The 26,106-nt window shown below is 40.0% G+C and overlaps 1 protein-coding gene across 1 annotated transcript in view; it reads right to left on the reverse strand.

Annotated features, from left to right (window-relative positions):
- Window positions 1–2,860: 2,860 nt before the first annotated feature.
- Window positions 2,861–26,106, reverse strand: part of LOC120767678 (cadherin-related tumor suppressor) — a 262,952-nt gene continuing 239,706 nt past the window's right edge. The window contains exons 8-9 of the mRNA XM_040093853.1: window positions 6,707–12,107; window positions 2,861–6,637 (exon numbers count right to left, since the gene is read on the reverse strand). Coding sequence (XP_039949787.1) covers window positions 3,874–6,637; window positions 6,707–12,107 — 8,165 coding nt within the window. The 3' untranslated portion in view covers window positions 2,861–3,873. The remainder of the gene's footprint in view (window positions 6,638–6,706; window positions 12,108–26,106) is intronic.

Raw genomic sequence — 26,106 nt, forward strand, 5'->3', positions numbered from 1 at the left:
GAATTAATACACCTCTCACTCCATACTCCAAATTGTGCAGCTCCAATTTTTTTATATTGACCAAATTTATCGTGACACCAGTCGAATTTACCTTAATTATTCCAGTTCGTTTTGCCGGCCACGCTTATCGCCGTGTTAAAGTATGTCAACTAAATATTTGGGGGTAATTTAGCCGTAGAATTGTTACAAGTTGAATTATAATTGTTGCAAACGTATACTAAAAGCCCAGCAAATTGTCACGACACAGAAAATAGTGCACACATATTTACAGACATGGATATTGCACAAGGGTGAAGGTAGATGGGACTATATTTTTGTTATATAAAATTGTATTCTGCTTCAAGTGACTTATTTGCTGTTGTGATATAATTTATTAGATAATATTTTTATGGTACAGTGGGAGATCGACTGAATCTATCTCTATTCATTTACAATTAAAAATCAAAGCCTGAAAAATTAAGCGCAGAGCAGGTGAGGTTTTGTAGCTAGTCGATAAACTTTCTTTATATTTATATGAATCTAAAACACCAAAATAGTTCGACAGTAGAAAAATATGTTATTTTGTTATTAATTCTAGCTTCACTCTTAAATGTAGGCAATAGATCACACTCTACCAATCGTATTGCTTGAATTGAAATTCCTTGACTTTGCTGAGCGATTGCTTGCATGAGGGAGTTTTGTGAAATTTAATTAAATGCATTTTAAACGGCAAATTTATATTACCATGTTCTAGAAGGAAACGCCGAATATTCTGTATATAATTGATTCATGACGAGAACTAAACTAAACTTTAATGCTTGCAAAACAGAGATAGTGCTGTTCGCTGGGAAACACAGAACTCTAGAGCTCTGCTGCCATTACTAAATGGTACAGACTTGCTCTGTAAGCAACTGGCAGCGAAGTGAACCCTTAGACTGAGGGAATCCTCTCAATTAGTTGCTTATAATAAAGGGTATTCTTAGTAAATTCCCGTTTCTACCCAATCCTACAGATTTTCGAAATCCTGTTGAATTGAAATTAAATGTGATCTTCAGTCTTATTTTCCCTTCCACAGAAAAGTTCGAAAGCGATGAAGTGGGCAAGTGACAAGAGATAACCATCTATACTGATGTGTCTAAACTAGATAATCAAATGGGAGGTGGTGTCTTTCCAACAATCGCCTTCCGTCTCTTAGATTACTACAGTGTCTTCCAATCGGAGGTCAAACATTTAAAGATAATACTTTCGTTTTGACAAAGGGTTTACTCACCTCAAGGAATGTTTTTATAAGTACATATAGTCAAACGGCTTTGAAATCAGCAAAGTCTCTCAGGGTTTCGGCAAAAAAAGTGAAAGAATGCCTTGATCTCTTAGAGGATCTAACATCCTACTTCCCGATAAACGATTCAAGAGAAATGACATAAGAACTCTTGGAAGAATGACCGGATCTAATTATCAGACTTGCCAGAAATCTAGGAACACCATAAGCATAATGACTTTTGTGGAAGCTACACAGATGTAGAAGAAAAAGAGACTATAGAGCATTTTTTATGCGAATGCTTAACTTTGTATAGGAAAATAATTTCAACTATCGGTCGAGGCTTTCTTAACGACATCTCGGAGGCTGCGTTGAATATCTCAGAGCTGGGGTGTTTTCATCCATTCGGACCACATGACCATATCAATGACGTCGTATATCTCGTGCAGCTCGTTCCATCGACTGCGGTATTCGCCGTTGCCAATGCGCAAACGATATCTCCACACATATAGCAAGACGGGGATGATGGTATCACCTGTTGGAAAAAGTTATTCTGCGTTAGATTAGATTAGATTTTGATGATAATGCTCATTCTAATATAAATGAAATTATCTTCGACTTCGAAGTTATGACTATAAACAGTGACATGAGAGCCAAGTCGCGAGTGCGACGATTATTTGTTTGATGACAGGAGATATTTCGTCTTCCCTTCGTGCACTACCAGACCCATTTGCACCAACAACGATCAAAGTTATGATTTTATATGCAAAACTTTTGTGTTTGCAAGATATCTTTACCACTAACACCAAAGAAAACAATTTATTTTTTTATTTAAAAATTTAATATTTAGATTTTATTTGTTCGCTAAAATTTGTTCTTTACATTTATTTAATGCACTTATGTAATAGTAGAGAATTACGTTTCTATTCGAAATAATATTTATTTAACATAAAAATCAGATTTCATTTAAAGAAGTCGCCTAAAAGATTACTGAAATTATAACTTACTAAAATAATTTTTTAAAACTTAAATAAATTTATATAAATTCAGCGCATTGTCTAATTATACAAATTTTTGAAATTTAGTCTACAATAACAAATAATAAAATTCATCTTGATAGATACAATTTAAAGCTTTTTGGAAGATTGCTTTTGAAGTTTAAAAACTAAGGCGTTTTTAATGAAAATTAAAATAATTTTTTAATTAATTTTTTGTATTAATTTTTTAATTAAAAATTAAAATTACAATTATTTAATTATAAAATTAATTAATTAAAATAATTATAATTTTTAATTAAAACAAAATTTAATTAAATAAAATTAAATAAAATAAATAAAATTAATTAATTAAAATAATTTTAATTAAAAATTAAAAAATTAATTAAAATAATAAAAAATAATTTGAATTTTTAATTAAAAAAATAATTTTAATTTTTAATTAAAAAAAATAATTTAATTTTTAAAATAAAATAAATTTATGTTTTAAAATCTTTTTTTTAATATATTTTTTTTATTATTTTTCAAAATTTCGAATTAATAATTTTTACTTTAGCTTGTTACTGCCTTTTTGTTTTTTATAATTTGTAATTTATTAATTTTTTGTTTTTATAATTTATTCCTTTTATTTCATAATTTTTTAATTTCTTACTTTTATAATTCATAATTACGCACGCAAATCTTATGGCAAGATTTCATTTGTATAAAATTTCTAATTTTTTTTTTAAATACATTACAAACAAAACTATTAATAAATGCATATAATACATATGAACGTTGGAATTATTTTTAATATAGCACACAAAACACTTTACATTTATGCCGCGTAGTAGAATTATTTATTTTTAGTCTTAAAAGCTACTGTTAATTGGTTACTAACTCTAAATTAATTAAATTATTGCTTAATTGCTCATAAACTTAGAGGTTAACCGATAAACTAACCGAGAAACTACCTGTAGGTGCTAGCTAATAGGTTAGGACACAAGCCTTGATACAAGGCGATAAACACAATTGGTCTTAGTGCTAAATTGAATTATTTGTATGTATATGCGCTCGAATAAATAATGCTAAGGAAATTACGTACAAACTAACAGTGTGTGTGGGTGTGGTCCGAATGAGTTGCTAAAACTAACCGATAACTAACTGAGGCAATAAATGATGTGTACAGATGATGATTCGCACGAATATTTGGCAATAGGAGTAAAGATATATAGAATAATTTATAAATAATTGCTGTACATTCGGCTTGATTAAAGACTCAGTTTAATGCCAAGTAGAAACGCTACTTATTCTATTATGTGCTATTGATCTATTGGAAGACGCTAAACTTGTTTAAATAATTTTAATTTAATTTTAATTTTTCTTGCAAATCTTAAAATTTATACGGTTTGCTTATACAGACATGGCATACAGCAGTCAGACCTAAACATATACTATATATGTGTCAGCGCTCTTCTGAAAGTGCTAGTGAATGGCAGTTGGCAGAAGTACTAAAAGTAAACTAAACAAACTAAAAGGCTAAAACGGCTAAAACTACATAAATACACTAAATCACGTATTTAGCTTTTCCCTCACTACGCTTTGTGCTGACAGGAAACTCTATGTCCTAATCTAACTACTTGCCGGACTATGCTAGGCTACCTATACATATTCTTCGGAGTTCTTTTGCGTATTGCCCGGCATGCATAGCGTCGACTGTAACTGTTGTTGCTCGCCCACCGCATCCGGCAGCTCTGTGATGTCCTTAATAACACCCATCAAACTTTCGAAATTCGGACCCCAGTTGAGCAGATAATTCCAACCCAGACTCGGTTGTGATGGTGAACCCGGTCCGTTGAGTTGTCGATAAATACCGCCCATGCGTGTTGAGATGTCATCATCGCTGGCGACTAGAGTGCTGAGTGAGCCACGAAAGGACGAATCGAAGCCGTCGTATGAATGTGGCGGCATCGGCGGTACTTTACCCATGCTCGGGCCTACACCATCACCGCTCATTGCACGGCCAACCGCGCTGCGATCTGGACGATCGTCGGGCACCGTTTTGTTTGTTGGATATTTTGCATCACCATTTAGACTGTTGTTATCATATTCGATTTCCGAACATGTGAAACTATCGTTGCCGCTCTCATCCGTTGACGAAGAGCTATGCGCATCAACATCGGCATTGTGTAGACCACCGCCGAGCGCTATATGATGAGCACCGCCTGGCACACGTGGTGCTTCGCTACTGGATGAGACAGCGTCCAGTGTTGAAACTAAACTCGATGTGCGTGGTCTGACATTCAAGCGTTCGATCTCTTCAGCGGTGAGACCGATGGGCGCCTGTGCAGGCGATTGCGCTGAAACACCGGGCTTTTGTCGACTTGCACTAGAACTCTGCCCGGATAGTTGTGACATAACGGGACTATTTAGACTACGTTCACTATTACTGTGTAGCGCATCTTTGCCGACACCGCCCGAACTGGAGGTGGTGGCGAGCAGTGCGCTTTGCAGCGGCTTACCGGAGATGTCATGCAGTGTTAATATACGCGGCTGCTGTGAACTCAATTCGGAGCTGGGTGAGAGTCGCGCCAATGGTGTACTTTGATGTGGACGTGGCGTACTTGAGGGTGGTGGTGGTTGACTAGTTTGTGGCGGTACACGCGGTACGAATGGTCCACCAACACCAATGCCGTGACGTGGTGAATGCCGGTGCTGTTGCTGAGCGGCCGTGGCTTGGTGTTTGTGATGTGTGTATGAGGCGACTGGCGCCGGTGTAGCTTTGTATTTGCGTACGCCACCAGCCTCACGATAACCCTTATAATGATAGACGATGTCAATGTCAGATGGCGCTATTGAACTGGCGTTTTCCAAATCATAATGCTCTGGATACTCTGAGCCCAGATCAACGGAACTGGTATGATCGTGTGGATGATGCGCTTGACTGGGCGGCGGTATCGGTGGGTGATGTTCATCACGTAGTGGCGGACTCTTGCTGACCACCTCTCTTTCGATTATATCCGGACGTTGTGGTCGCTGTTGTTGATGTTCATTGGAGTTAATTTCACGTTCCTTAAACTTCTTCGAAATCAATTCGGGTCCGACCATATGATGGCCGCCGACACCGCGTATCAAATCACCACTATCTACATGATAGCTGACTGGACCATCGCCGGCATGTACAACCCTACCGCGTGACAATACATGGTCTGCTTGATTCTGGGATGCTGCAGCTCCGCTGCTATGTTTCAATTTAAAACCGGGCACGCCACAACTTAGACTGCCAATCTTCTCCTGCTTGCCACGGAAACGGTAAATTACATAGGAACCCAAAATGGCTACAACGAGTATCACAAAAAAGACAATGACAAGTGTGATGCCTATGCTAACGGGATCGGAGGCTTGAGCCGCACCAATGCCCAAATCACCACTACAGCCGAACGACACTTTGCCGCGTATCAGCACATCGCTGAAAACGCTTCCCGAGCCGTTAAACGGTTGGACTTCATTATTGATGGTAAAGTTGGCAATGCAACCCTCGTAGCTGCTCGGTACGTTATCCTGTGGATAATGTTCGCGTCGCACGCCAGCTATAGAAAGCACAGTTAAATATGGATCGAGGAAGTCGTGCACGCCAGCCGAGTCGAGTTCTTCACCAACTTTGTTGCTATCAATAAGCAAACGTAGCACACGGTTCGATGTGTACAAGGTAAGATTATGCCATTTGCCGTCATTCAGTTTGTCCGGTTTCTGTATGGTCATATTCACCACGCTGTTCTGTTTGGAATAGTAGACTAACTTGCCGGCTTTCAGTTCAACTGCGGTGTACTGTTTGTTGGTTGCGGCAAAGAGCAGCAATCCGTCTTCTTTATAGGTGCGAAAGATAATGCTAACGGTTTTTGGTAAATCCATAACTTGCGCCAATGCAGTGATATTGTCACTATTAACAGTGAATCTTCTGCGACGTGCGACATCATATGACCATATATTGCTGGCGGCATACAAATTGTCCAACAGCTGCATGCGACGATGCTTTTCCGATATTTTGAATTCGACGAAGGCGCCATTCGTAACCGTAATTGGTTCCAAGGAGCTGAAACAATCTGGCGAAAGCAAACTGGCACCACATTGGCACATCGCTGTATGCCAGCGGTCCATACAGGTACCAAAATCACCACAGAGTGATGACGCCGGATCGTTGGGTGCACTTTGCTGACATGGACCGCCATTGGTGTTGCGATTGCAGGTGGGCAGCACATCACGTTGTTTTAGCGGATTACTCATGTTCAATGGTCGTCCGTTTACGGACACGCTGTGCACGCAACCAACCAGATCGTCCGAGTGTATCTGCCCCGGACGATCTAGAACTGGGTCCGCCGTTGCAAGTCCACCAATAAGTAACGGTTGCTTGTTGAAGTTCAAGGTACTGCAAAAACGGTATTAAAGATAATTAATTAAGACCTTTAATAATTTGAAAATTTTCAATTAAACTTACCCAATAAGTCCTACGTCCTGAGCATAGCAGCTGGAATCGCCGGGTCGGCATTCCTCGCAGACGTCACCATTTTCCGAGCACTTAGCCACACTTAATGACATTACACGTCCGTTGCGTGTAGCCGTGACCTTATGCCACTTACCATCAGCTAAACTCTCCATGCTATTGACACCCACAACTACCGTTGTTATTGCTGTGCGCGTGCCACCAAACGAGAAGAAAGCCTTTCCTTTCACAATCTCTATCGCCACGAAGTCCGAACGTCCACCCGTTTGCATGCCATAGTTATAGAGCAATAAACCGTCCGGTTTAGTTGTAGCGAATATGATTGAAATGTCATTAGTAGCGGCATCCAAAGCTGGAAACGACATGTATGACAGCTCCTGAAAACCGAAGGTGGCGCGCTCGCAATGCCGTCCATAACGACCATCAATGCAACTGCACTTGTAACCCGGTTTTAAGCTGACACATTGTCCGCCATGCAAGCAGGGATTTGGGCGACACGAATCGGACACATGTTCGCACTGATTTCCACGATAACCCGGCCGACAGAGGCAAAAGAAGGATGCGCCGTCCGGACTGTGCATGCAGGAACCACCGTTACGGCACGGATTGCTCGTACATACATCACCACGGTGTAGCTGGCAGTTTTTACCGTCACGATTTGGCGGACAAATACACTGAAAGTCATAGGCGATGCGACGACATTGCGCATTCGCTTCGCAGGGATTTGGCGAGCATGGATCCTGTTGCTTGTCGCACTGCTGGCCGGTGTAGCCGTCGGGACATTTACAGCTGTAATCGTGCGAAACGCGTGGTCCACTGAAAATCAACGACGGACTATCTATTATGTTCAATGAGTGCGTGTCGTGCACTTGAATCTCTGCCGAGCACATGCCACCATTTTCACAAGCATTGCTGGCAGCCGAAGTGCATGGACTATAGCCAATGATTACGCCACCGGTTGCTTGCAACAGACGTTCAATCGAATCACGCTTCTTATTAATACGCTCCAGTATATAGCGCGGTGTACGATAAGCTAGGTTAGAGCTACGTACTGCTAGTATGAGCTCCAAGTCGCCGTCCTCCTCGCCGGTATTGCGCATGCTATACAAAATGAGCTCATCACCAGAATCCAAAGCTGATTTGATTAGTTCTACAAAGTTGCGATAGTGTGTGGCTAGGAAGAACTCAGCCATCATTTCGCGAACCAACATAGTAATGGATTGCGCTACGGCAGCACTATCAAAGTTTTGGAAGCCTACAGTGACCGTCGACACTACGTCGTTGTGTTTACCATCATTACCAGATATGGTGTATGAATAGCCGTTGACGGCGGTCTTCTGTGTAGTGTACAAGTCACAGGCACTTGGTATGGTGAGTATGCCCAACGGGCTCGACTGTGCATTCGCCAAAATCTTGCATCTATAATCGCCAGTTATATCTGGATCATTAGGATGTACATCCGCTATTTTACCGATGGCTATTGCATTGTTGTATGTGTTGAGCAGAACGTGTACCATACGCGGCGAGGATGGACTGTCATTCTGGTCGAGCACTTTAATTGTAAGCACGTGTTGTGCGCGCTGCTTTGGTTCACCATTATCTTCAACCTCTATCGCAGCTTCTAGCGTTGGCGTGGCTTCGCGGTCATAACTCTTTGTGGACCTTACAAGACCCGAGTGTTTGTCGATCGCAATGAATGATTTATGTTTACCACCAACGAGATAGTAAGTGAAGGGTCCACCATTCGGTGGTAGATCCGGATCATTTGCGGATAATGTCATAATTGAGGTGCCTGCGGGTTCATTTTCGGATATGTATCCAATTAGACCATTGGGTGCAAAAGTTGGACCGTTATCATTTACATCTTCTAGTTCGATTTTAACTGTTGTTGTGCCAGTTTGTGGTGGAACACCTGTATCGATTGCGCCCACAACCAAATTGAAGATCGGCACAGTTTCACGGTCTAAAGCACGTGCAGTCTCAATATCGCCACTTTGTGGATCAACCTTGAATGTTTGGTTTAAATTTCCATTGATTATGGAGTAGCTGAATTGATTATTTTGTAGGCGTACATCCTTGTCGACGGCTTTGACGCTAGTGACCTTGGTGCCCACCGGTGCAGCCTCTGATATACGTGTCGTGTATAGTGATTTCAAGAACTCCGGTGGATCATTGCCATCCTGTATCGAGATGATGACTTGCGCCTCATCTGTGTCATTACCACGTATACCACCATAGTTCTTTGCCATAACGGTAAGTACAACACGGTTTTGAGTCTCGCGATCCAGATGACGTGATACATACATAATACCGGTCATGGCATTGATAGAGAAGCCTTTATCATTGCTTGAACCAACCAACAGGTAATAGATTTTACCATCTTCGCCAGCATCTTTGTCTGTCGCCTGTATTGAGCCAACGGAGGTGCCAACTTCGGCCGACTCGGACACATCGAAGTGGAAGACCGGCTGCACAAACTGTGGGTAATACTCGTTAATGCCAGTAATGTGCACTATCACCATAGCGGTGCTGTGCATCGGTGAATCGGGATTAGCAGCCATTATCTGCAGATTGTAGTCGCGTCGCTCTTCATAATCAAATGATACCGTGGAGACAATCTCGCCAGTGCTCGAGTTGATCTTGAAGAGATTTTTACCCGTACCGCTGGTGATCGTGTAACGTATGATGGCGTTCTTGGGTGAGTCCTTATCGGTGGCGTGCGCCTTGAACACAAATGTATTTGGTGCGCGATTTTCCGGTATAAAAGCGTGATATTCCGACTGATTAAACAATGGTGGATTGTCATTTATATCCGTCACTATAACTGTCAGCATAGCAACCGCCTTCTTGGGCTTGAAACCCAAGTCCTCCACAGTGATATTCAAATAATACTCTTGTATGAAATCGTAATCTAACGGCTTTAGTATGGTCACAGCGCCTGTGTCCTTGTTCATATTAAACTCTTTGCGTTCATTGCCGCCTGAAAAGTAATACGTCAACATGCCATTCGGTCCGTCGTCCTTATCTGAGGCAGTAACAGTTAGTATGGTGGAGCCGATTGGTTCGTTTTCGGGCACTATAACTTGATGGCTCAGCGCGTTGATCTTCGGAGCATGTTTGTTTTCACCAGTCACAATTATTGTGACACGCGTTTCATCCGCTAACGGTGGCACGCCACGATCGGTGGCGCGTACTGTGATCAGAAACATCGTATTTGCCTTAACATTAAGTGGCTTTGTTACAGAAATCCAGCCGTCGTGCTTGCTAACCGCGAAGTAGTCAGACGCATTGCTCTTCACCAGTGCGTAATCGATTTCGGCATTCACGCCGTAGTCGAGCGCGTCCACGGCATGTACCTTGATTAAACGCAGCCCACTCATTGCTTGCTCGGGCACGGGTGCAAGGTAAGTGGCCTTCTCAAACTTTGGTGGATTATTATTGGCGTCCACAATATTGATGTTAACTAAACATTCCGAGTTTAGCGGTGGCTTGCCATTGTCTGTGGCCAACACGATCATCGAGTACATATTCTCCGGTGAGGTTTCAAGCTGCGAATGCTTGTACTTCATGGTGCGCTTACTTAAGATCTCACCTGTGGCTGGGTCGATGGTGAATAAGTCGGATGGTTGTTGTAGTGAATATGAAATAAGTGAGTTCGGCCCTTGCTTATCACGATCCGTGGCAATAACTTGTCCAACAAACGTAACAGCGCGTTGTAGTTCGGGAAAGTTGAAACTATAATAGCTATGCTCGAACTCCGGCGCATTATCATTCTGATCCTGTACCGTGATAGTGATGGGAGTTTCTGAGCGCCAAGCGCCATCCGAAGCGACGATTTTCAGCAGGTACTCGTCTTGCTGTTCACGGTCCAAATAGCCGGCGACTGTAACATTACCGCTAATTGCGTCGATCTTGAATTTCTCGCCAGGATTCTCAGTAAAGCTGTAAGTAGCATTTGCATTTACGCCAATATCCAAGTCCGATGAGGTCACTTGTATTACGAAACTGCCAATATTCGCGTTTTCCGTCACATTAACGGAAAAGAGACGTGTAAACTTGGGTGGATTATCATTTTTGTCTAAGAGCGTAATTTGTACTGTCGCCGTGCCGGTAAGTTGTGGCATACCTTGGTCCACTGCTTCGACCAGCAGCTCATACGCGCTAATCTCTTCACGATCTAAGCGCATTGTGGTGTAAATTTCACCCGAATCGGAGTCGATTTCGAATGTTCCCTCAAAGTCATCAGCAAGCCGATAGGACAATTCACCATTATCACCCGAATCGCGATCGGTGCCGTGTACCTTCACAATAAATTGCGGCGGCGGTTCTTCCTCAAGTATCTCCGCGTAGTAGGTCATCTTATCCATAACAGGCGCATTATCATTGGCATCGGTGACATTGATGGTGAGCAACATAACACTGCGCAGTCGCGGTTGATCCGAATCGGAGGCTTCCACCCATATCTCATAAGTGTGCGCAATTTCATAATCCAAGCCGTCTTTACCGATTGTCACCACGCCCGTATTCGCATCAATATGCACCGCTTTCCCGATATTACCACCAGCAATGGCATACTTAATATTACCCGCAGCAGTCTTCTTCGGCGACTCGGCGTTGATAGTGGTAATGACCTTGCCTTCACGCACATCCTCCGACAACATAAATTGTTTCGTGGAGATCGATGCGAATACAGGAAAGAGCATGCCCGGCCGTATCAAGACAGTGAGATCCGCACTAGACGATCTCGACTCAGTACCCTGATCCATGGCATGCAAAACTATGCTGTAGATCGTGTCGAAGCTCGTATTTTCACGCGCACCCAACGGCATCTTCGTCTTAATCACGCCACTCTGCGTATCAATGCTGAACTTATCGATATCCTTGCCACTTATATTGTAGGTTATAAGCGCATTGACGCCATCATCTAAGTCGGTGGCTCTTGCGCCAAACACAAACTCACCAGCTTTTATGCGGTCGGGGACATTCACATTGAAACTGGCCGCATTAAAGTTGGGCGTATTGTCGTTGACATCGAGCACAGTTACGGTCAAATTGACTGCGCTGGCACGTGGCTCTGTAGCCGAGCTGTCTTGCGCCATCAGCGTCAGATAATAGACAGCAGTCTCCTCGCGATCCAGCATGGTGGACGTAGTGATCTCACCCGTTTCCGAATTGATATGGAATCTGTCGATATGCTCGCCGAGCAGCGTGAAACGCAGTTTCGCATTAGCGCCGCTATCCTTATCCGTAGCCACGGGTTGCAGCACCTTCGTGCCGGCGGGCAAGTTCTCCTGCACGCTGGCCAAATAGTAGGGACGCGCAAACTCCGGACTGTGATCATTCATGTCTTGCACAATGACGCGCACGATGCCGGTGCCGGTCAGCGGTGGCGAACCTGTAAAGTAGCAAGCAAACAAATAATCAGTATTGTTAGCAATTGCGTGTGGCAGCTACGCATGAAAAAATAATATTTTTTGGGCAAATCTTAGATAGCTTAGCAGCAAATGCGACGGATATGATTTGCATGACTTATTGCTGCTGGAATTACAACAAATTCTGTGGTTTTTGCAGCGCACACTGTTCGAGTCATAAGTGAAGCAATGCGAATTTAAATAGACCAAGCGGAGACGCGCAAGGCAGCTTGTAGCACATGTAACTGCTAACGAAAGTACCACGGCTGCAACGAGATGCTCATTCCAGTGAGTTGCGATATCTAGATAAAAACTGGGCCGCAGCCGCGTGCTTGCCTTGTGGCCGGCGAAACAATACATTTTACGCGTTCTAATTTAACGAGCAAATTGAAATATTGCCATAAAAGGATGAGCAACCAACCGCAACGATTGGACAATATGCAAAATAAGCGCTGCACAAACACACATGCATACAAAAAATACACACACACGCACACAAAACACACACATCCACCAACTCACTCACTCACTCACTCACAGTGTATGTAAAACATTCAAATTCTTGTAGCCCAGTAATCAGCCTTTATCCGTTGTAGTTGTTGCTGTTACATGCTTGTTGTTGCCTGCAGTCGATGGTGGTCCCTTTTGTTAGATGCTGCTGTGATTTGTAGCACATTGGCGCGGGTGTTTTTAACGCTGGCGTAGAAATCGCGCGGAGCTCTAATTAAACCATCCATGTTACCGGTAGCACGGTGGTGCCAAAAAAGGGTTGCCGTGTTGTGCATGCAATTTGCCATTTGCCGGCAATGAACGGTAAATCCCAATTGCTAGTTCTCAGCGCACATAACGGTCATGACAATTATGCATATTTTTTCTGTTGTAGCAATATTTTTTCTGACTGTTTATGGCTAACAAGAGGAATGTGCTTAGTAATAGAAATTTGTTGCAGAAGTACAACTCTGCAATATGGAGTTTCAGCAACTTTTTTTTCTGATATTCCAGGTATTTGAGGACTGGTTGAAGACCTCAAAATCATGTATTTTAAATTAGTTACGTTAATAAGTCGATCCTAACAAGGATTTCATTTGGCCAGCTTAGATAGCCGGTCCGTTTTGGTAGCTCAAACTCTGGTATAATAGCACTGAGTCTTTTAGTTCACTTTAGCTAAGACTGCCGGGATATTTCAACCGCAGTCTTGCAAAGGCTGGACAATAGGGAAGGAAGTGCCTGGATGTTTGCACCTCACCTTTCTCCACACAACTTTGGTATCAATCATTCGACAAGATTCTTAGCCTTACCACAAGAATACCTATTGGACTGTGCGAAGTAAGAATCCTTACGATTGCGACATGATGAACTTTGCTAAGAGCAAGTAGTTCAGTATTGCCAACCTGCTGTTGGAGTGATTGCTTGTCGCCCTGACCAGGCTATACTTCTTTGCAGTACGCCTACCGCCAAATTAATAGTAGTCACTTCTACCTGAAAAACAATAATGTGGTCCTAAAGATAGGATTGACGGAGAGGTCCCTACAGGAAACTCCTTCTTCTAGCCTTCCTCCTAGCTTCGACCCATCCGCGAAAAAGCTTCTTACGCCTCTTCTACAGCGACCTTTTCACAACTACACATCTCTTGCTTCAACTCAGATATCAGATATAGTTTGATTTTTTACGTTCAGCTGTAATTATTGTTTAAGCTAAAGTATTAGGTTGTCAAAAAAGTGTTGCTCGTAGTTTTAGTTTTATTCGTCGCATCGGGTCATGCTATACCTTTTTGGAAAGCTCATTTCACGCTAACACGTGTTAGATTGATTGTCGTTTCTTTTAAGTCGTTCGTGAGTTATAGCGTCGCAAACATGGAGCAAAATAAAGAGAAAATAGGGCATATTTTACAGTACTACTACGATAAAGGCAAAAATGCATCCCAGGCTGCGAATAAAATTTGTGCAGTTTATGGACCCGATACAGTTTCCATTTTCACCGCACAACGATGGTTTCAATGTTTTCGTTCTGGTGTAGAGGTGGTCAAAGATGCGCCACGCTCCGGAAGGCCTGCCGTCGAAAATTGCGATAAAATCGCTGAACTGGTCGAAAGAGACCGGCATAGTAGCAGCCATAGCATCGGTCAAGAGCAGGGCATGAGTCGTCAAAAATTCATTTCAATTTCCATTAAAAAAAAAAATTCAATAAAAATACCGCAAGACTTTTTTGACATCCCATTATAATGAGGTCTAGTTATGCTTGTGGATATGCAGATATTGTCACAGGGCTATAGTCAATCTGACTCTTGCGTCCTCGCCGCGCACCGTGGAAACGTGAGCAACCTTTGTGTAAGATGCGGTAGCCATCTTGTGTGGAGCTTCAGCGGATCCACTCCGACATATTCGTGTTGAAGGCAACGTTGAACTCTAATTGCAGCTTATGTTCAGCACAGGTGCCGGTCTTAAATGTATACAAAACCTCCTACTACTAGCCTAGCGAAGTTATATTTGAAACCCGCCACATAGAAACTAAGCCCAATGTAAAAGGAACCAGAGTCTCGGATCACCAAACTCTACAAGTCCTTCATCCTTCCCATCCTGCTATATGGTGGAGAGGCATGGACATTGACGTGATTTGATGAGTTGGCTTTTGGACCATGCTGCTGTAATTGGAAGGCATCTGCAAAGGGCTGACTTTTTAGTTAGGTGTTTGTGCCTTCTCAATATCACAACATTCAAATAAGAGGTCTTACTGTGATTAAGTATACAAAAAAGTCTGTATCGAGGTGCGGATCCTCAAATATCCCACTCCCGAACAGAGCTAACGGATTTCTGGCGGCCTCTGGTATGATGGCCTTACTTGCGTAGCGGAGGCGGACCTACTTGTCCCTACACTCGACACCCAGAACGATAAGAAAAGACAACAGCCTCGTATAACCAAACTCTACAAGTCCCTCATTCTTCCCATCCTGCTATATGGTGGAGAGGCATGGACATTAACATGATCTGATGAGTTGGATGCAACGATGATCTGTGGAAGACAACAAAAACCTCCACTCTGTTGGAGATTTCATGTGGAGAAGGATCCGGCTGCACTTGGTATCCCCAACTGGCGTCAAATAGCGAGGAAAAGAACCAACTGGCATCTTATTGTGAACTCGGCTATAACTGTGTCAGCGGTGCCTATGCCAGTAAAGAAGAAGAAAGCTGCAATAAGTTTAAGGCGGAAATTGAGGTTCTGCAGTCAGAAGTTCAACGCGGTCTCAATGTTCATTTTAGTTTGTAGTTCTTATTCAGATTTATCTACTATTTAAAAATTGAAAACGAAGTATCAAACAAATTCCCAAATATTTTGAGCTCTTAAAAAGAAGTACACCAACCAGCTGGCACTTGTACATGCGAATATGAAACAATAATGAAATTTATATAAACAACAATGTTTTAGGGAGTAAATACATAGAGTAATGCATGTACATATGTATAAACTTCGCAGCAAGCGCTTACAGTCACTGAGCTACTGGCGAGAACTCAGCGCTGATAGTCGATCACGCACGATCACCGCGAATGCTTTGCGGCGAGTACAGCAAATAGAGGCGAATAACTACGAAAGTTCAGTTTTTGGAAACACAATTTTGCTAAATTCATGGCGCAAGCTTGGTCGGGTGGGATGAGATCAGATGGTTACCTTGGTTACCCACGGGCGCGAGTCGCTGTTTTTCACATACACCAAGGCACCACGCATGCGTGCTCCACACGCACAACAGCAGCTGCTGCTGCTGCCCACAAACCACTGCAGGTGCTGGTGCAGACGCGGTGCAGTGTTGGCTGCTTGCCTGGCTGCGTTGTTGAGATGCGCGATCAGCGCAGAAGGCGCAACTAATCGAGCAACGACTGAGTGTCGGGAAAAACGCTTGTTAGGCGCTCCACAAATGTTGCAGGCAACCCAAACAAAAATGCGCTGGGAAGCGATGTGTCGACAACTTGCGCAAAAAAGTAAACAAACTAAGCAGCGTTAGAGGACAATTGCTAGAGTTACGGTGGTGTGTTGGAGAGAAGCTGCGCTGGTATTTGAGCGTTTCGTGCAAACGAACGCAAGCAAAGCAACAGCAGCAAACAAAAAGACAAATAGTTGCTGAGCTGCCGTGCAAATGCTGAATGGCTGCTGGTTAAGTGACTGTGAGGTGGGCTGCAGCGCGCGCGTTGCTTTGCCGCCGAGAAAAACGTTGCGACAATGAAAGCGTCGCGCGCGCTTGAACGCTTGAAAGCCGGGATGCCTGAATGCCTGCGCCGTTGAGTGGCTGAGTGGCTAGCATGTGTGATAAATCTCGTTCGAATTTCTTTTTATGCAGCAGGATAAATAAAAAGCTTGTTAGACGCTGAATGCTTGAAAAAAACGGGCGCGCGCAATCACACACACACGCGCGCGCGCGTATACAACGGCGCGCACTACTACTGGCGCGGTAACAAAAACGAAGTAAAATGCTGGAAATTGTTACGCATCGGAATGGTGTTTGCAATGCTGTTACGGAAATTACAACAACAACAACAAACCTCCACAAACGCCTAGCAACATTGTGGTAATAGCGACGATGACGACGACGACGGCGAACAATCCATGGCAGCGCGCATTGCGGTTTATCGCCCCGCGCTGCCGTTAGCTGCCACCAGGCTACGTTGCGCCTAGGCATTGTGCAACAGCACGAAATCAAGCGCACATCTTCAGCATCTTCTCGCTAACTAAGCAGCAATTTACAAGCTATAATGCGTGTTGCCTGTTGTGACTCCACCAGCTTACCGCAACGTACGCGCATGCGCTTATCTATTTCCCTTCTTTGCCTGCGCGTCGCTATGTTTCGCCTTTGTTTCGCGGCTTGCATAGTTTTATCGAAATCCGCGCCGTCGCGCCTTTAGTTGGCGGCGCACGCGCGCACATGCTACTTACAACCACCACGGTCGCCTCGCCGCTTATTGTTATGGCTCTTCCCATTGTTGCTAGTTTTGTTGTTGTTGTTGCCGTTATGCATCCTGCGCCCAGCGCACATATGATTTTTGTTTGTGGCACAAACAATGTATGCAGACAACAATATAACAAGGCGGCGGTGTGTGACAACGTTGCATGATATTCTACACCTTGACTTTGGCCACCAGCAGGCGGTGGTGGTGTTCGTCTCGTCTTCGTTGACTGTAACGACTATCAAAGCGGCACACAATGACGCATCGTCGTCGCCATATGAGCGCATGCACACACGAACACACGGTGGTGCGCGTACAATGCGTGCATTTGTGGCAAAACAAAGTTGCAAACACTGCATGCAACTATTACTGTTGATTAATGTTGTTGTTGTTACATATGGTACGTTTGGTGTTTTGTTGGCTGCTTTGGGGCGAAATTGTTGAACGATTGGCCAATTTAATTGTAATGATTGTTGTTAGCGGTGAGTATGCTTAGGTAGACGCAAAATATGTCCACGCACATAATAAGCGAAGTGGATGCCACAAAAGTTCGCAGCGGAGAGAGGGTTCAAAATTTTGTGAAAAATTTGAGGAAAAACTTAAAAAATTTTTTTCGTAAAATATTTTTTTTTAAATTTTCGTATTTTTTTTTTTTAATTTTCGTAATTTTTTTTTTAAATTTTCGTAAATTTTTTTTTATTAAATTTTCATATAAAAATTTAAAATTTTTGATTAAAAGTTTTTAGAAATATTGGGTCGGCAGAAATCCCCCTCTGAGCCCTCCCCAAGGGTGCCGACTGGTAACAGATATCACAGTAACACGACGATGGCAAGGACGGACTGGTAACTGCTTGTAATTGGAAGGCATCTGCTAAGGTCTGACTTTGGTTTTGGCTCTGACTTGACTGCGGACCCTCAAATAGCCCAATCACGAACAGAGCTTACTGATATCTGGCGTCCTCTGCTATAATAGTTTTACTTGCGTAGTGGGGGCTATGGGTAAACGAACATACGTACTTTTCCCTACATTCGAGAGCCAGAACAATACAAGAAATAAGAAGTTAAAGAAGTCCGGATCTCCTGAAAAAAAGCCGAAGGGAAGTAGTTCTTCTCAGACGAGAGCAGCGCTTTCAATGAACTTGAACGCAGCCAGCACAGACGAAAGAGCTAAGCTCGGTCCAGGTGCAAGCCTGGCACTAACCTTGGAGCTACTTCCAAAAAGGCAACAAGATCAGCGACAAACGCAACCAAACCCGGAAGTTAAAGTATGACAACAATGAATGGAGGGAAAGGAGATTTCAAAAGTTGACCTCCGAGTAGTGCATCTACTAAAGAATGCCCTATTTTTAAGGACGATGATCCAGCGAGAAGAAGCTTCGTGCTGCCTACCTGCTCGGGAGGGCATAGCGGCAACCGCAGGATTCCAGGATTCCATTGATTGTGCGAAAATCGTTGTATCCAATTTAAAGTTTAACCGGCAGCTGAAGTGGTTAAGCTGTCAAGCAAAAGCCGAAAATAAAGGGTCTGACACTCGCGAAATCATTTGCTGATGTGGACCGGAACTACATTGTCATTATTGTACTGGACTAGAGAGATCCCGAAGGAAAAACTCCCAGAGACCAATGGAAATGGGTGAAAGCTGCGCCGATAAATGTGGTGCTGGCGCTATTAAGCTATCCGGTCTGGTACCAAAAAGATTGGTAAGGCAGGTATATCCCGCAGCCCATTCAGCCCACGCGGAAGCATATGGATCTCGGCTACATCGTAAGAGGCGAACTCTTGTTAGGCCTTATTCCATATTAGTGTACTTACATATGACTTATGGCATATATCTACACGCATCAGCGGTATGCGTTGGTAGGTGTGCGTGGTGCGATAAGAAAAAATTAAATGCTTGTCATAGAAGTGGCGGCAGTTGCTGGCTGCGTGCTGCGTGGTGTTGCAACCATAATAACAAGCTTTCATAGCCGGACATCATAAATGCGAACAAAAGCCAATGTAACAACCCATCGCTATTGTTGTTATTGTAGAAGCTGTTGAATGCGAAGGCCATTAAATCGGATATGCTGCTAGGGAAATGTGCGTCGCGCAACGCCGTTTAATGATTAGTAGCGCGCTTTGTCCACGAGGACCTCAGAGGCGTGATGTGTTAGAATCTTGTCGCTGAGATAAAAAAAATTCCAACGATAAAATAGCAAATAGCAAACAAACATTTCCTTTGATTGTGAACGTTGTTCAATTATTTGAAGCGTGTCAAGGAAAGCATATGAGAACTCAGAGAATATAATAGGGATTCTAATATAGCAAGAATATTTAGTTATTTTTCATATATAATACTAATAATTTTTTATATTATTAAAACTAGAAAAATTACAAGAACCGCATCAAAAATGGAAAAATTAACATTTAGTTTGGTAGGATCTATTTATACCTTATATGCGTACTAGTCCCTCAGGTGTATAAATAACTACCTGAAATTTTCCACGCGTCTTTTTCTTATTATAAAGCTGCTAATTCGTCGAAACCATCGATATCGGATCGCATATAGCTGCCATACAAACTGAATGATCGGAATCAAGTTCTTGTATGGAAAACTTTTATATTTAGCGAGATATCCGCACAAAACTTGGCATGAGTTATGGTCTCAAACAATGGTGTATTATATATGAGGAATTAGTTTTGATCGGTTATTATTTTTTCTCAAAATTATGTTGGTTTCGGTGGGTTGACAATATTTTATTGTATACATAAATAGTAAAAATTATAAATTTTTGTGCTATAATTTTTTTTTGCCATAATTTTTTTGTTTTTGCCATAATTAAATTTTTTTGCCATAACTTGTTATTTTTGATATTTTTTTTTTGCCACAATTTCATTTAAGCTATAATTATTTTGCCATAAATTATATTTTTTTTTGCATAAGTTATAGTGAATGTTTTCAATCAAAAGTAGAGTCCAAAATTCCGCGTCCGATATGAAGTCAAAATAAGTTGAAGCAATATGTGTATGTATTAAATCTAGAACGGTTAGTTTCCCCATCATTTCTTTAAAAAAAATCAGAAAGTTGGTTATTTTAATTTTTCACATACATTTTAAGGTTAGGTGAAAAAGTCTTAACACGAAAGTTGTAGATATTTTATTACCCACAGCTTTGCCATGCATATTTTTACATCTACTTTATTTTTGCCATATGCTTTTCCTTTGCTATTAAGTTTGATCCTATTTTACTCAGTATTGTAGAGTCCAGAGTCCAACGTCAAAAAAAAAAAATAAATTGAGGTTATGCTTTTTTTTTTTTTGGTTATTCTGCGTTTAGAAGGCCGAATGGAATAAGATTTAGCACCATTTTGTGCTTTAAAATCGCTCTAGCTACTAAAAAAAACCAAGGATGGGGCTTTCTATGATAACACAAAAGACTTAAGACACGAACTTTTTTGTGATTTAAATTGACACAACAACTTAACTCGACTTTCAATCTACTCTGAAGCTGCAAATGCAACTATTTAAAATTAAAAATGAACTATAAAAAAATTAAAATAAATTTAAAATATATAATTTGTCTATATAAGTTAAAATATACTCAAATAAATTCGTTTTCAAAATTATCCACACAGTTGTGGATTATCATTTCACACAAGCATACACATACTAATGCATCTTTTTATATAATAACTTATAAATATTTGCACTAACAAAGAAAAGCTTCGAAAAATATCTCAGACCTTCAACGATAACTACGTTTAACCGCTTCGCTGCACACTCGACACTAAATAAACGACCGAAAGCCGACCGAAATAAATGGTTGCATAAAATATGAAATCAGTAACCATCGATAACGCTTTACGACTTTACAGTTTAAATAAAATAAAGCATTTTATTGTTAAAATTACACGAAAGGCTGGCAGAGAAAGGCAGCAAGAGCAGACAGTAACAACAACATTTGCTGCTAGCGAAAATTGCAACAGCGGACTAGACGAAGTTTGGCAGTGTAACTCAAATGTGCATGTGCGTGTGTAAGTAGTTGTGTTTCACTGCCTTTGGTCAACGCCAATCGCTTATCATATTTTAATATTTCTCGCTGCCAGCGAACATTGAATTGCATTGAAATATATATGTAATGCAATGGAAAATAGAAAAAGCGCGCAAGCAGGCGGGGGACGGTCGCGCATGCCCAAATGGTCGCGCATATTGCACCAGTTTATTGGCAGCCAAAGGCACAGCAACGTTGTTGTTACCAATACATTCTGTTTTGTGCTTGCGTTTTTCGCTTTTGGCTTTTTCAAAGTATTCCTCCTGCTGTTTGCATTGCCCACGGCTGCTGCGAGTTGCTGTTGCTTACATATTTTGCTAGCTGTTTATGCTTAGCTGCGGGCGCATTTGCATAGCAACTCCTTATGGATGCCTTACTTTGTGTTTTCCTATGGTTTGGTGCAAGTTTTTTTTTTGCCGACTACCTTACTCTGCCTTACTGGCTGATCGCCAGCTACGTATTTGGCACATAACCCCAAGTGCAAAATATAGCTAATGTGGGCTAGCAATTTATATTAGCTGTCGACATGCAGCCGAATATTTGTGTGTGTGCGTGCGTGACTCAATGTCATACTGTGCGTGTGTGTGTGCAAGCGTATTGGTTTGACTTACATTTCATTGCCAAAATACAGTTATTGATCTTATTATTATGGGCAATCATATAGCGATCACAGCCATTACGCATGCCATATGTGGCGGTTGTGGCAGTTGTGGCACAGCTGCGAGTCAACAGCGCCATATATCCGAAACTGAGGTAAATATTAGTGGACTGGTAGAGGGGAATTTCTTGTTTGCTGTGTTTAATAAAGGTTTCGTTGGGTAAATGTTATTTGATTATTAAATATAAAATTTATATTTTTGGAGCTATAAATTTATTTGTGGATTGAAACTATTTTTCGCCATAATTCCATAGTTTTGATATATTTTTATATTTTTGCTATTATTAAAAAATTTTCCATACTTTTTCTTGCAATAAATTTTTACCATAAATTATAATTTTTTGTGCCATAATTTATTTTGGCATACTTTTTTGGCTCAATTTGGTATTTTTGACATAATTAAATTGTGAGCTATACTTTTTTTTTACTGTAAATAAGTATTTTTGGGCATAATTTAATAATTTTGTCATAATTATCTTACTTTCGGTGGTTAAATAATATTTGATTACATAGAGGATGAGATCTTTCAAATTTTATGGAAAAATAAAAACCTAAAATTATAATTTTTCGTGCTATAATTTAATTTTTTTTGTAATACATTTTCGTTATAAATTTGTCTTTGCATAATTTGACATACTTTTATTTGCTATAAATTTGAGTAATAAATATTCTTGCCATAAAATATTATTTTTGACAAATTTTAATATTTTATTTCTTGCCATTAATTTAATATTACTTTTCTTAATTTTTAAAATTTTCTATTAAATTGGAATTTTTTTGCTATAATTTATAGTATAATTTTTTCCAAAATTTTTTTATCACAATTTATTTTGGCATAATTTAAAATGTTTGTTATAATTTTATTTTTTGCCATAACGGTTTTTGCTATAATAGTTTCATGCCATATGCTTTTGCCCTAATAATTTTTGCCATAATTTTGTCTAAAATTGTTTTTTGGTATAATTAAATATTTTCCCTTCATTTATATTTTCCCATAAACTTTTTGCCATAATTTTCCAGATTTTTTATCGAATTGCAATGCTAAATACCCCTTGATAAAAACTTATTGGCATAAATAGTTTGTGTGCTTTCGAAAATTTGCCATAATTCGTTTGCCATAATAATTTTTACCATAATTTTTTTGTTAAAAATTTATTTTTGACGTAATTTAGTATTTTCCCATATTTTAATATTTTTCGCACAATTTAATTTTTCCCATAATTTTTTTGGGTTACTCTCTTTTTGCCATAATTTCTAATTTTGCTAATTGCAACGCTTAATACCACTTGATACAAGACTTTTGGGCATAAACAGTTTATTTCCTTTGAAAATTTGGTTCTAGACTTTGAGATTTTGCAAGCATTATCAGTTCTAAGGTAAAAACTTAGACAGATTCTAGAGATCTGGTATTTATTTCATCATTATTTTTGTCTTCCGTTTTTTGCCAAATGTTTTTTGGCTTACTGTTAAATGTTTGCTATTAGTTTGTTTATTGCCATAGTTTTTTCCCAAATTTTTTTTTCCATAATCTTTTTTGTTCAAAATTGATTTTTGGTATAATTTAATTAATTTTTCCCATAATTTAGTATTCCCATAATTTTTTTGTGTTATATTTTTTTGCCATAATTTCTCAGATTTTTTTTTTTCAAATTGCAACGGTAAATACCCTTTCATAAAAGACTTTTCGGCAAAAAAGTTTATTGGCTTTCGGAAATTTGATTCTAGGTTTTGAGATGTTGCAAGCGTTAACAGTTTTAAGATAAAACTTAGGCTGAATCTAGAGCTCTGGTAGTTATTTCGTTCCTATTTTTTTTTTCCGTTTTTCTATAAATATCTACCGTAAAATATTTTTTATATTTTTTTATACATATTTTAAAAATAAATGCAACAATTCAATTATAACAACAAAAATTTAAATTAATTTCGAAATTTCAAATATAAAAAATAATCAATTTATTTAATTTGCAAGACTAAGAGGCTCACATCACTTTGAAAGACACTTTGTGCATGTCAAAAGCCATTCAAAATTGTTGCTGTTCTTATTGTTGTTTTTAACCCACAGTGGTAGCATTTTCTCAAATTTTTAATTAAATGCCAAAAATTTTGACGCACAACGCTCACATAATTGCCAAAATAAGAAAATTCACGCTTTACTAGTTAGCGATTCAAAATAAGGCCAAGGAAGCCACGCAAGAACGCCACAAAGCAAGAAGTTTTACATACATTATACCCACTCACATATGTATATGTACATATGTGAGTGTATGTGTGCGTCTGTGTCAAGAATGATGCATGCATACACACGCACCGATTTGCATGTGCTCAGCGGAGCGCAACAAGCCAATGGTTGACGTTTTACTATTTGACAGCTGAAGCCAAACCCACAAGAAACAACAATAACAACAACATTATGAGAAGATGCAAAAACTTGCTTGAGTGTTTTTTTCGACTGTCTGCACAATGGTTTTATGTGCAACAACAAAAATTAATGTTTTCATTCTTAAGTGTCCGCTGCTGTTGTTGTTGTTATGATGGTGCCACATAGCAGATTCCACTCGTTTTGCCTTTCTTACATTTCACCACGATACACTAATTACATTAGGCCCGGCCCATTCGTGTATGCACGCACACAAATACGCAAGCACAAGCGTAGCTGTTGTTGTTGCTGTTGCAGCAAGTTGCATGTTGGATTAATGTGTAGTGATGGGAACGACACTTCTTGCATACGCTGCTGTTGCTGCCCTTCCTGTCCCATGCCAAGCTCTGCTTATGCTTTATGACAGCGAGCTAATAAAAAGCAGCAGAAGCAACAACAACTCCACCGCATGTGTGCGTAGCACGAATTATGCCACTAAAGGACGAAAATTTTATAAAGCGAAAGAGGCAACAACAACAACTACTACAACAAGCGCATAAAAATGTTTTAATCACTCTAAGCGGCAGCTACCTTGGGCTGGCCAACTGCAGCTGTTGCTGCACCGCGTGGCAAATAACTGCACATGTGTGTGTGTGTGTTAGTTTGAAATTTATTATTTCGCTGCACCAAAATGGAAAATGGCGGCTTCGTATGCAGTGCAAAATGATGACGAATCATAATTATGACAGGCCATCTGTTTGTTGTTGTTGTATCATATTTTAATTTCTTTCTTTATATAAGTGTTTTTGTGCACTTGATTGCCTACATCGGCCATTTTTTGCATAATATCGCAATGCAGCCATGTTTTGGAAGCTATTTGGCTGCAGTGCTGTGTCATTCGAGAGCGTAAATGTGGCAAGATGGTTAGTGATCAGTGAGAATTTTTGACAAAATGAAGAATTGTGGGTTTTTATGTGAATATAAGAGCTAGTACTATATGGGTAACCGTTGGTCGCAGAAATATGTAGTTATGAGTGAATTTGAAGTTGTATTAAAAAAATGTTTAACAAAAAAACTTAGTTTTTATCGATCAGTTTGTATGACAGCTATATGCTATAGTAGACCATGCTGAATAGTTTCTTCAGATATTATAGCATTATAGCAATGCTTTAGATAATAATCCATTTATTTTTTGAAACAATTTAATATTTTTACCATAATTTTTTCCCATAATTATTTTTTTATAATTTAATTGCCGTAAATTGCAACTTTTTTAAATACTTTTATATTTTTATTATCAAAATTTTTTTTCCATAAATTATTATTTTTGCCATAATTTTCTTTGCCATAAATTTTTTCGGCCATTATACTTGATTCCGATCGTTTATTTTGTATGGCAATATGTTTGAAAATTTTAGCGTTGTCTTAGACAGTAATTAGTGCTAAATTTCATGAAGATAGTTTATCAAATAAAAGAGTTTTTTCATAGAAGGTCTTGATTTGTGTTGGCCAGCTTGCATGACAGCTATATCCATATAGGTGATTCCGACAAATGAGCAGTTCATTGGAGAGAAAAGGACGTGTTCAAAATTTCGGATTGATATTTAAAAATTCTACAACAAAATCCAACACAATATGTGTAAAAAGAACTACTTTTATCTTTATCTTTATTTTTGTTTTTTGTTCTTTGTAGTTTTCCATTTAGTTTTGTGCATGATTTTTGCTATAAATTACTATTTTTTGAAATAATCTAACATTTTTATCATCAGTAAATTTTTTCCATAAATTATTATTTTTTCCATACATTTTTGTCCTATAAATGATTTTTTGCCATAATCCATGATTTTTGAGCCACAATAATGTAATTTTATCGTCATTAATTTTTTTCCATCAATTACTTTTTTGCTATAATTTTTTTTTAACATATATTTTTGTCCCATAAAGGATTATTTTTCTTGCCAAATATTTTTGTCCCATAAATGATTATTTTGCCATAATTTTTTTTTTG

This window comes from Bactrocera tryoni, chromosome 2 (genome assembly GCF_016617805.1).
Source record: "Bactrocera tryoni isolate S06 chromosome 2, CSIRO_BtryS06_freeze2, whole genome shotgun sequence".
Classification (NCBI taxonomy): Eukaryota; Metazoa; Arthropoda; class Insecta; order Diptera; family Tephritidae; genus Bactrocera; species Bactrocera tryoni.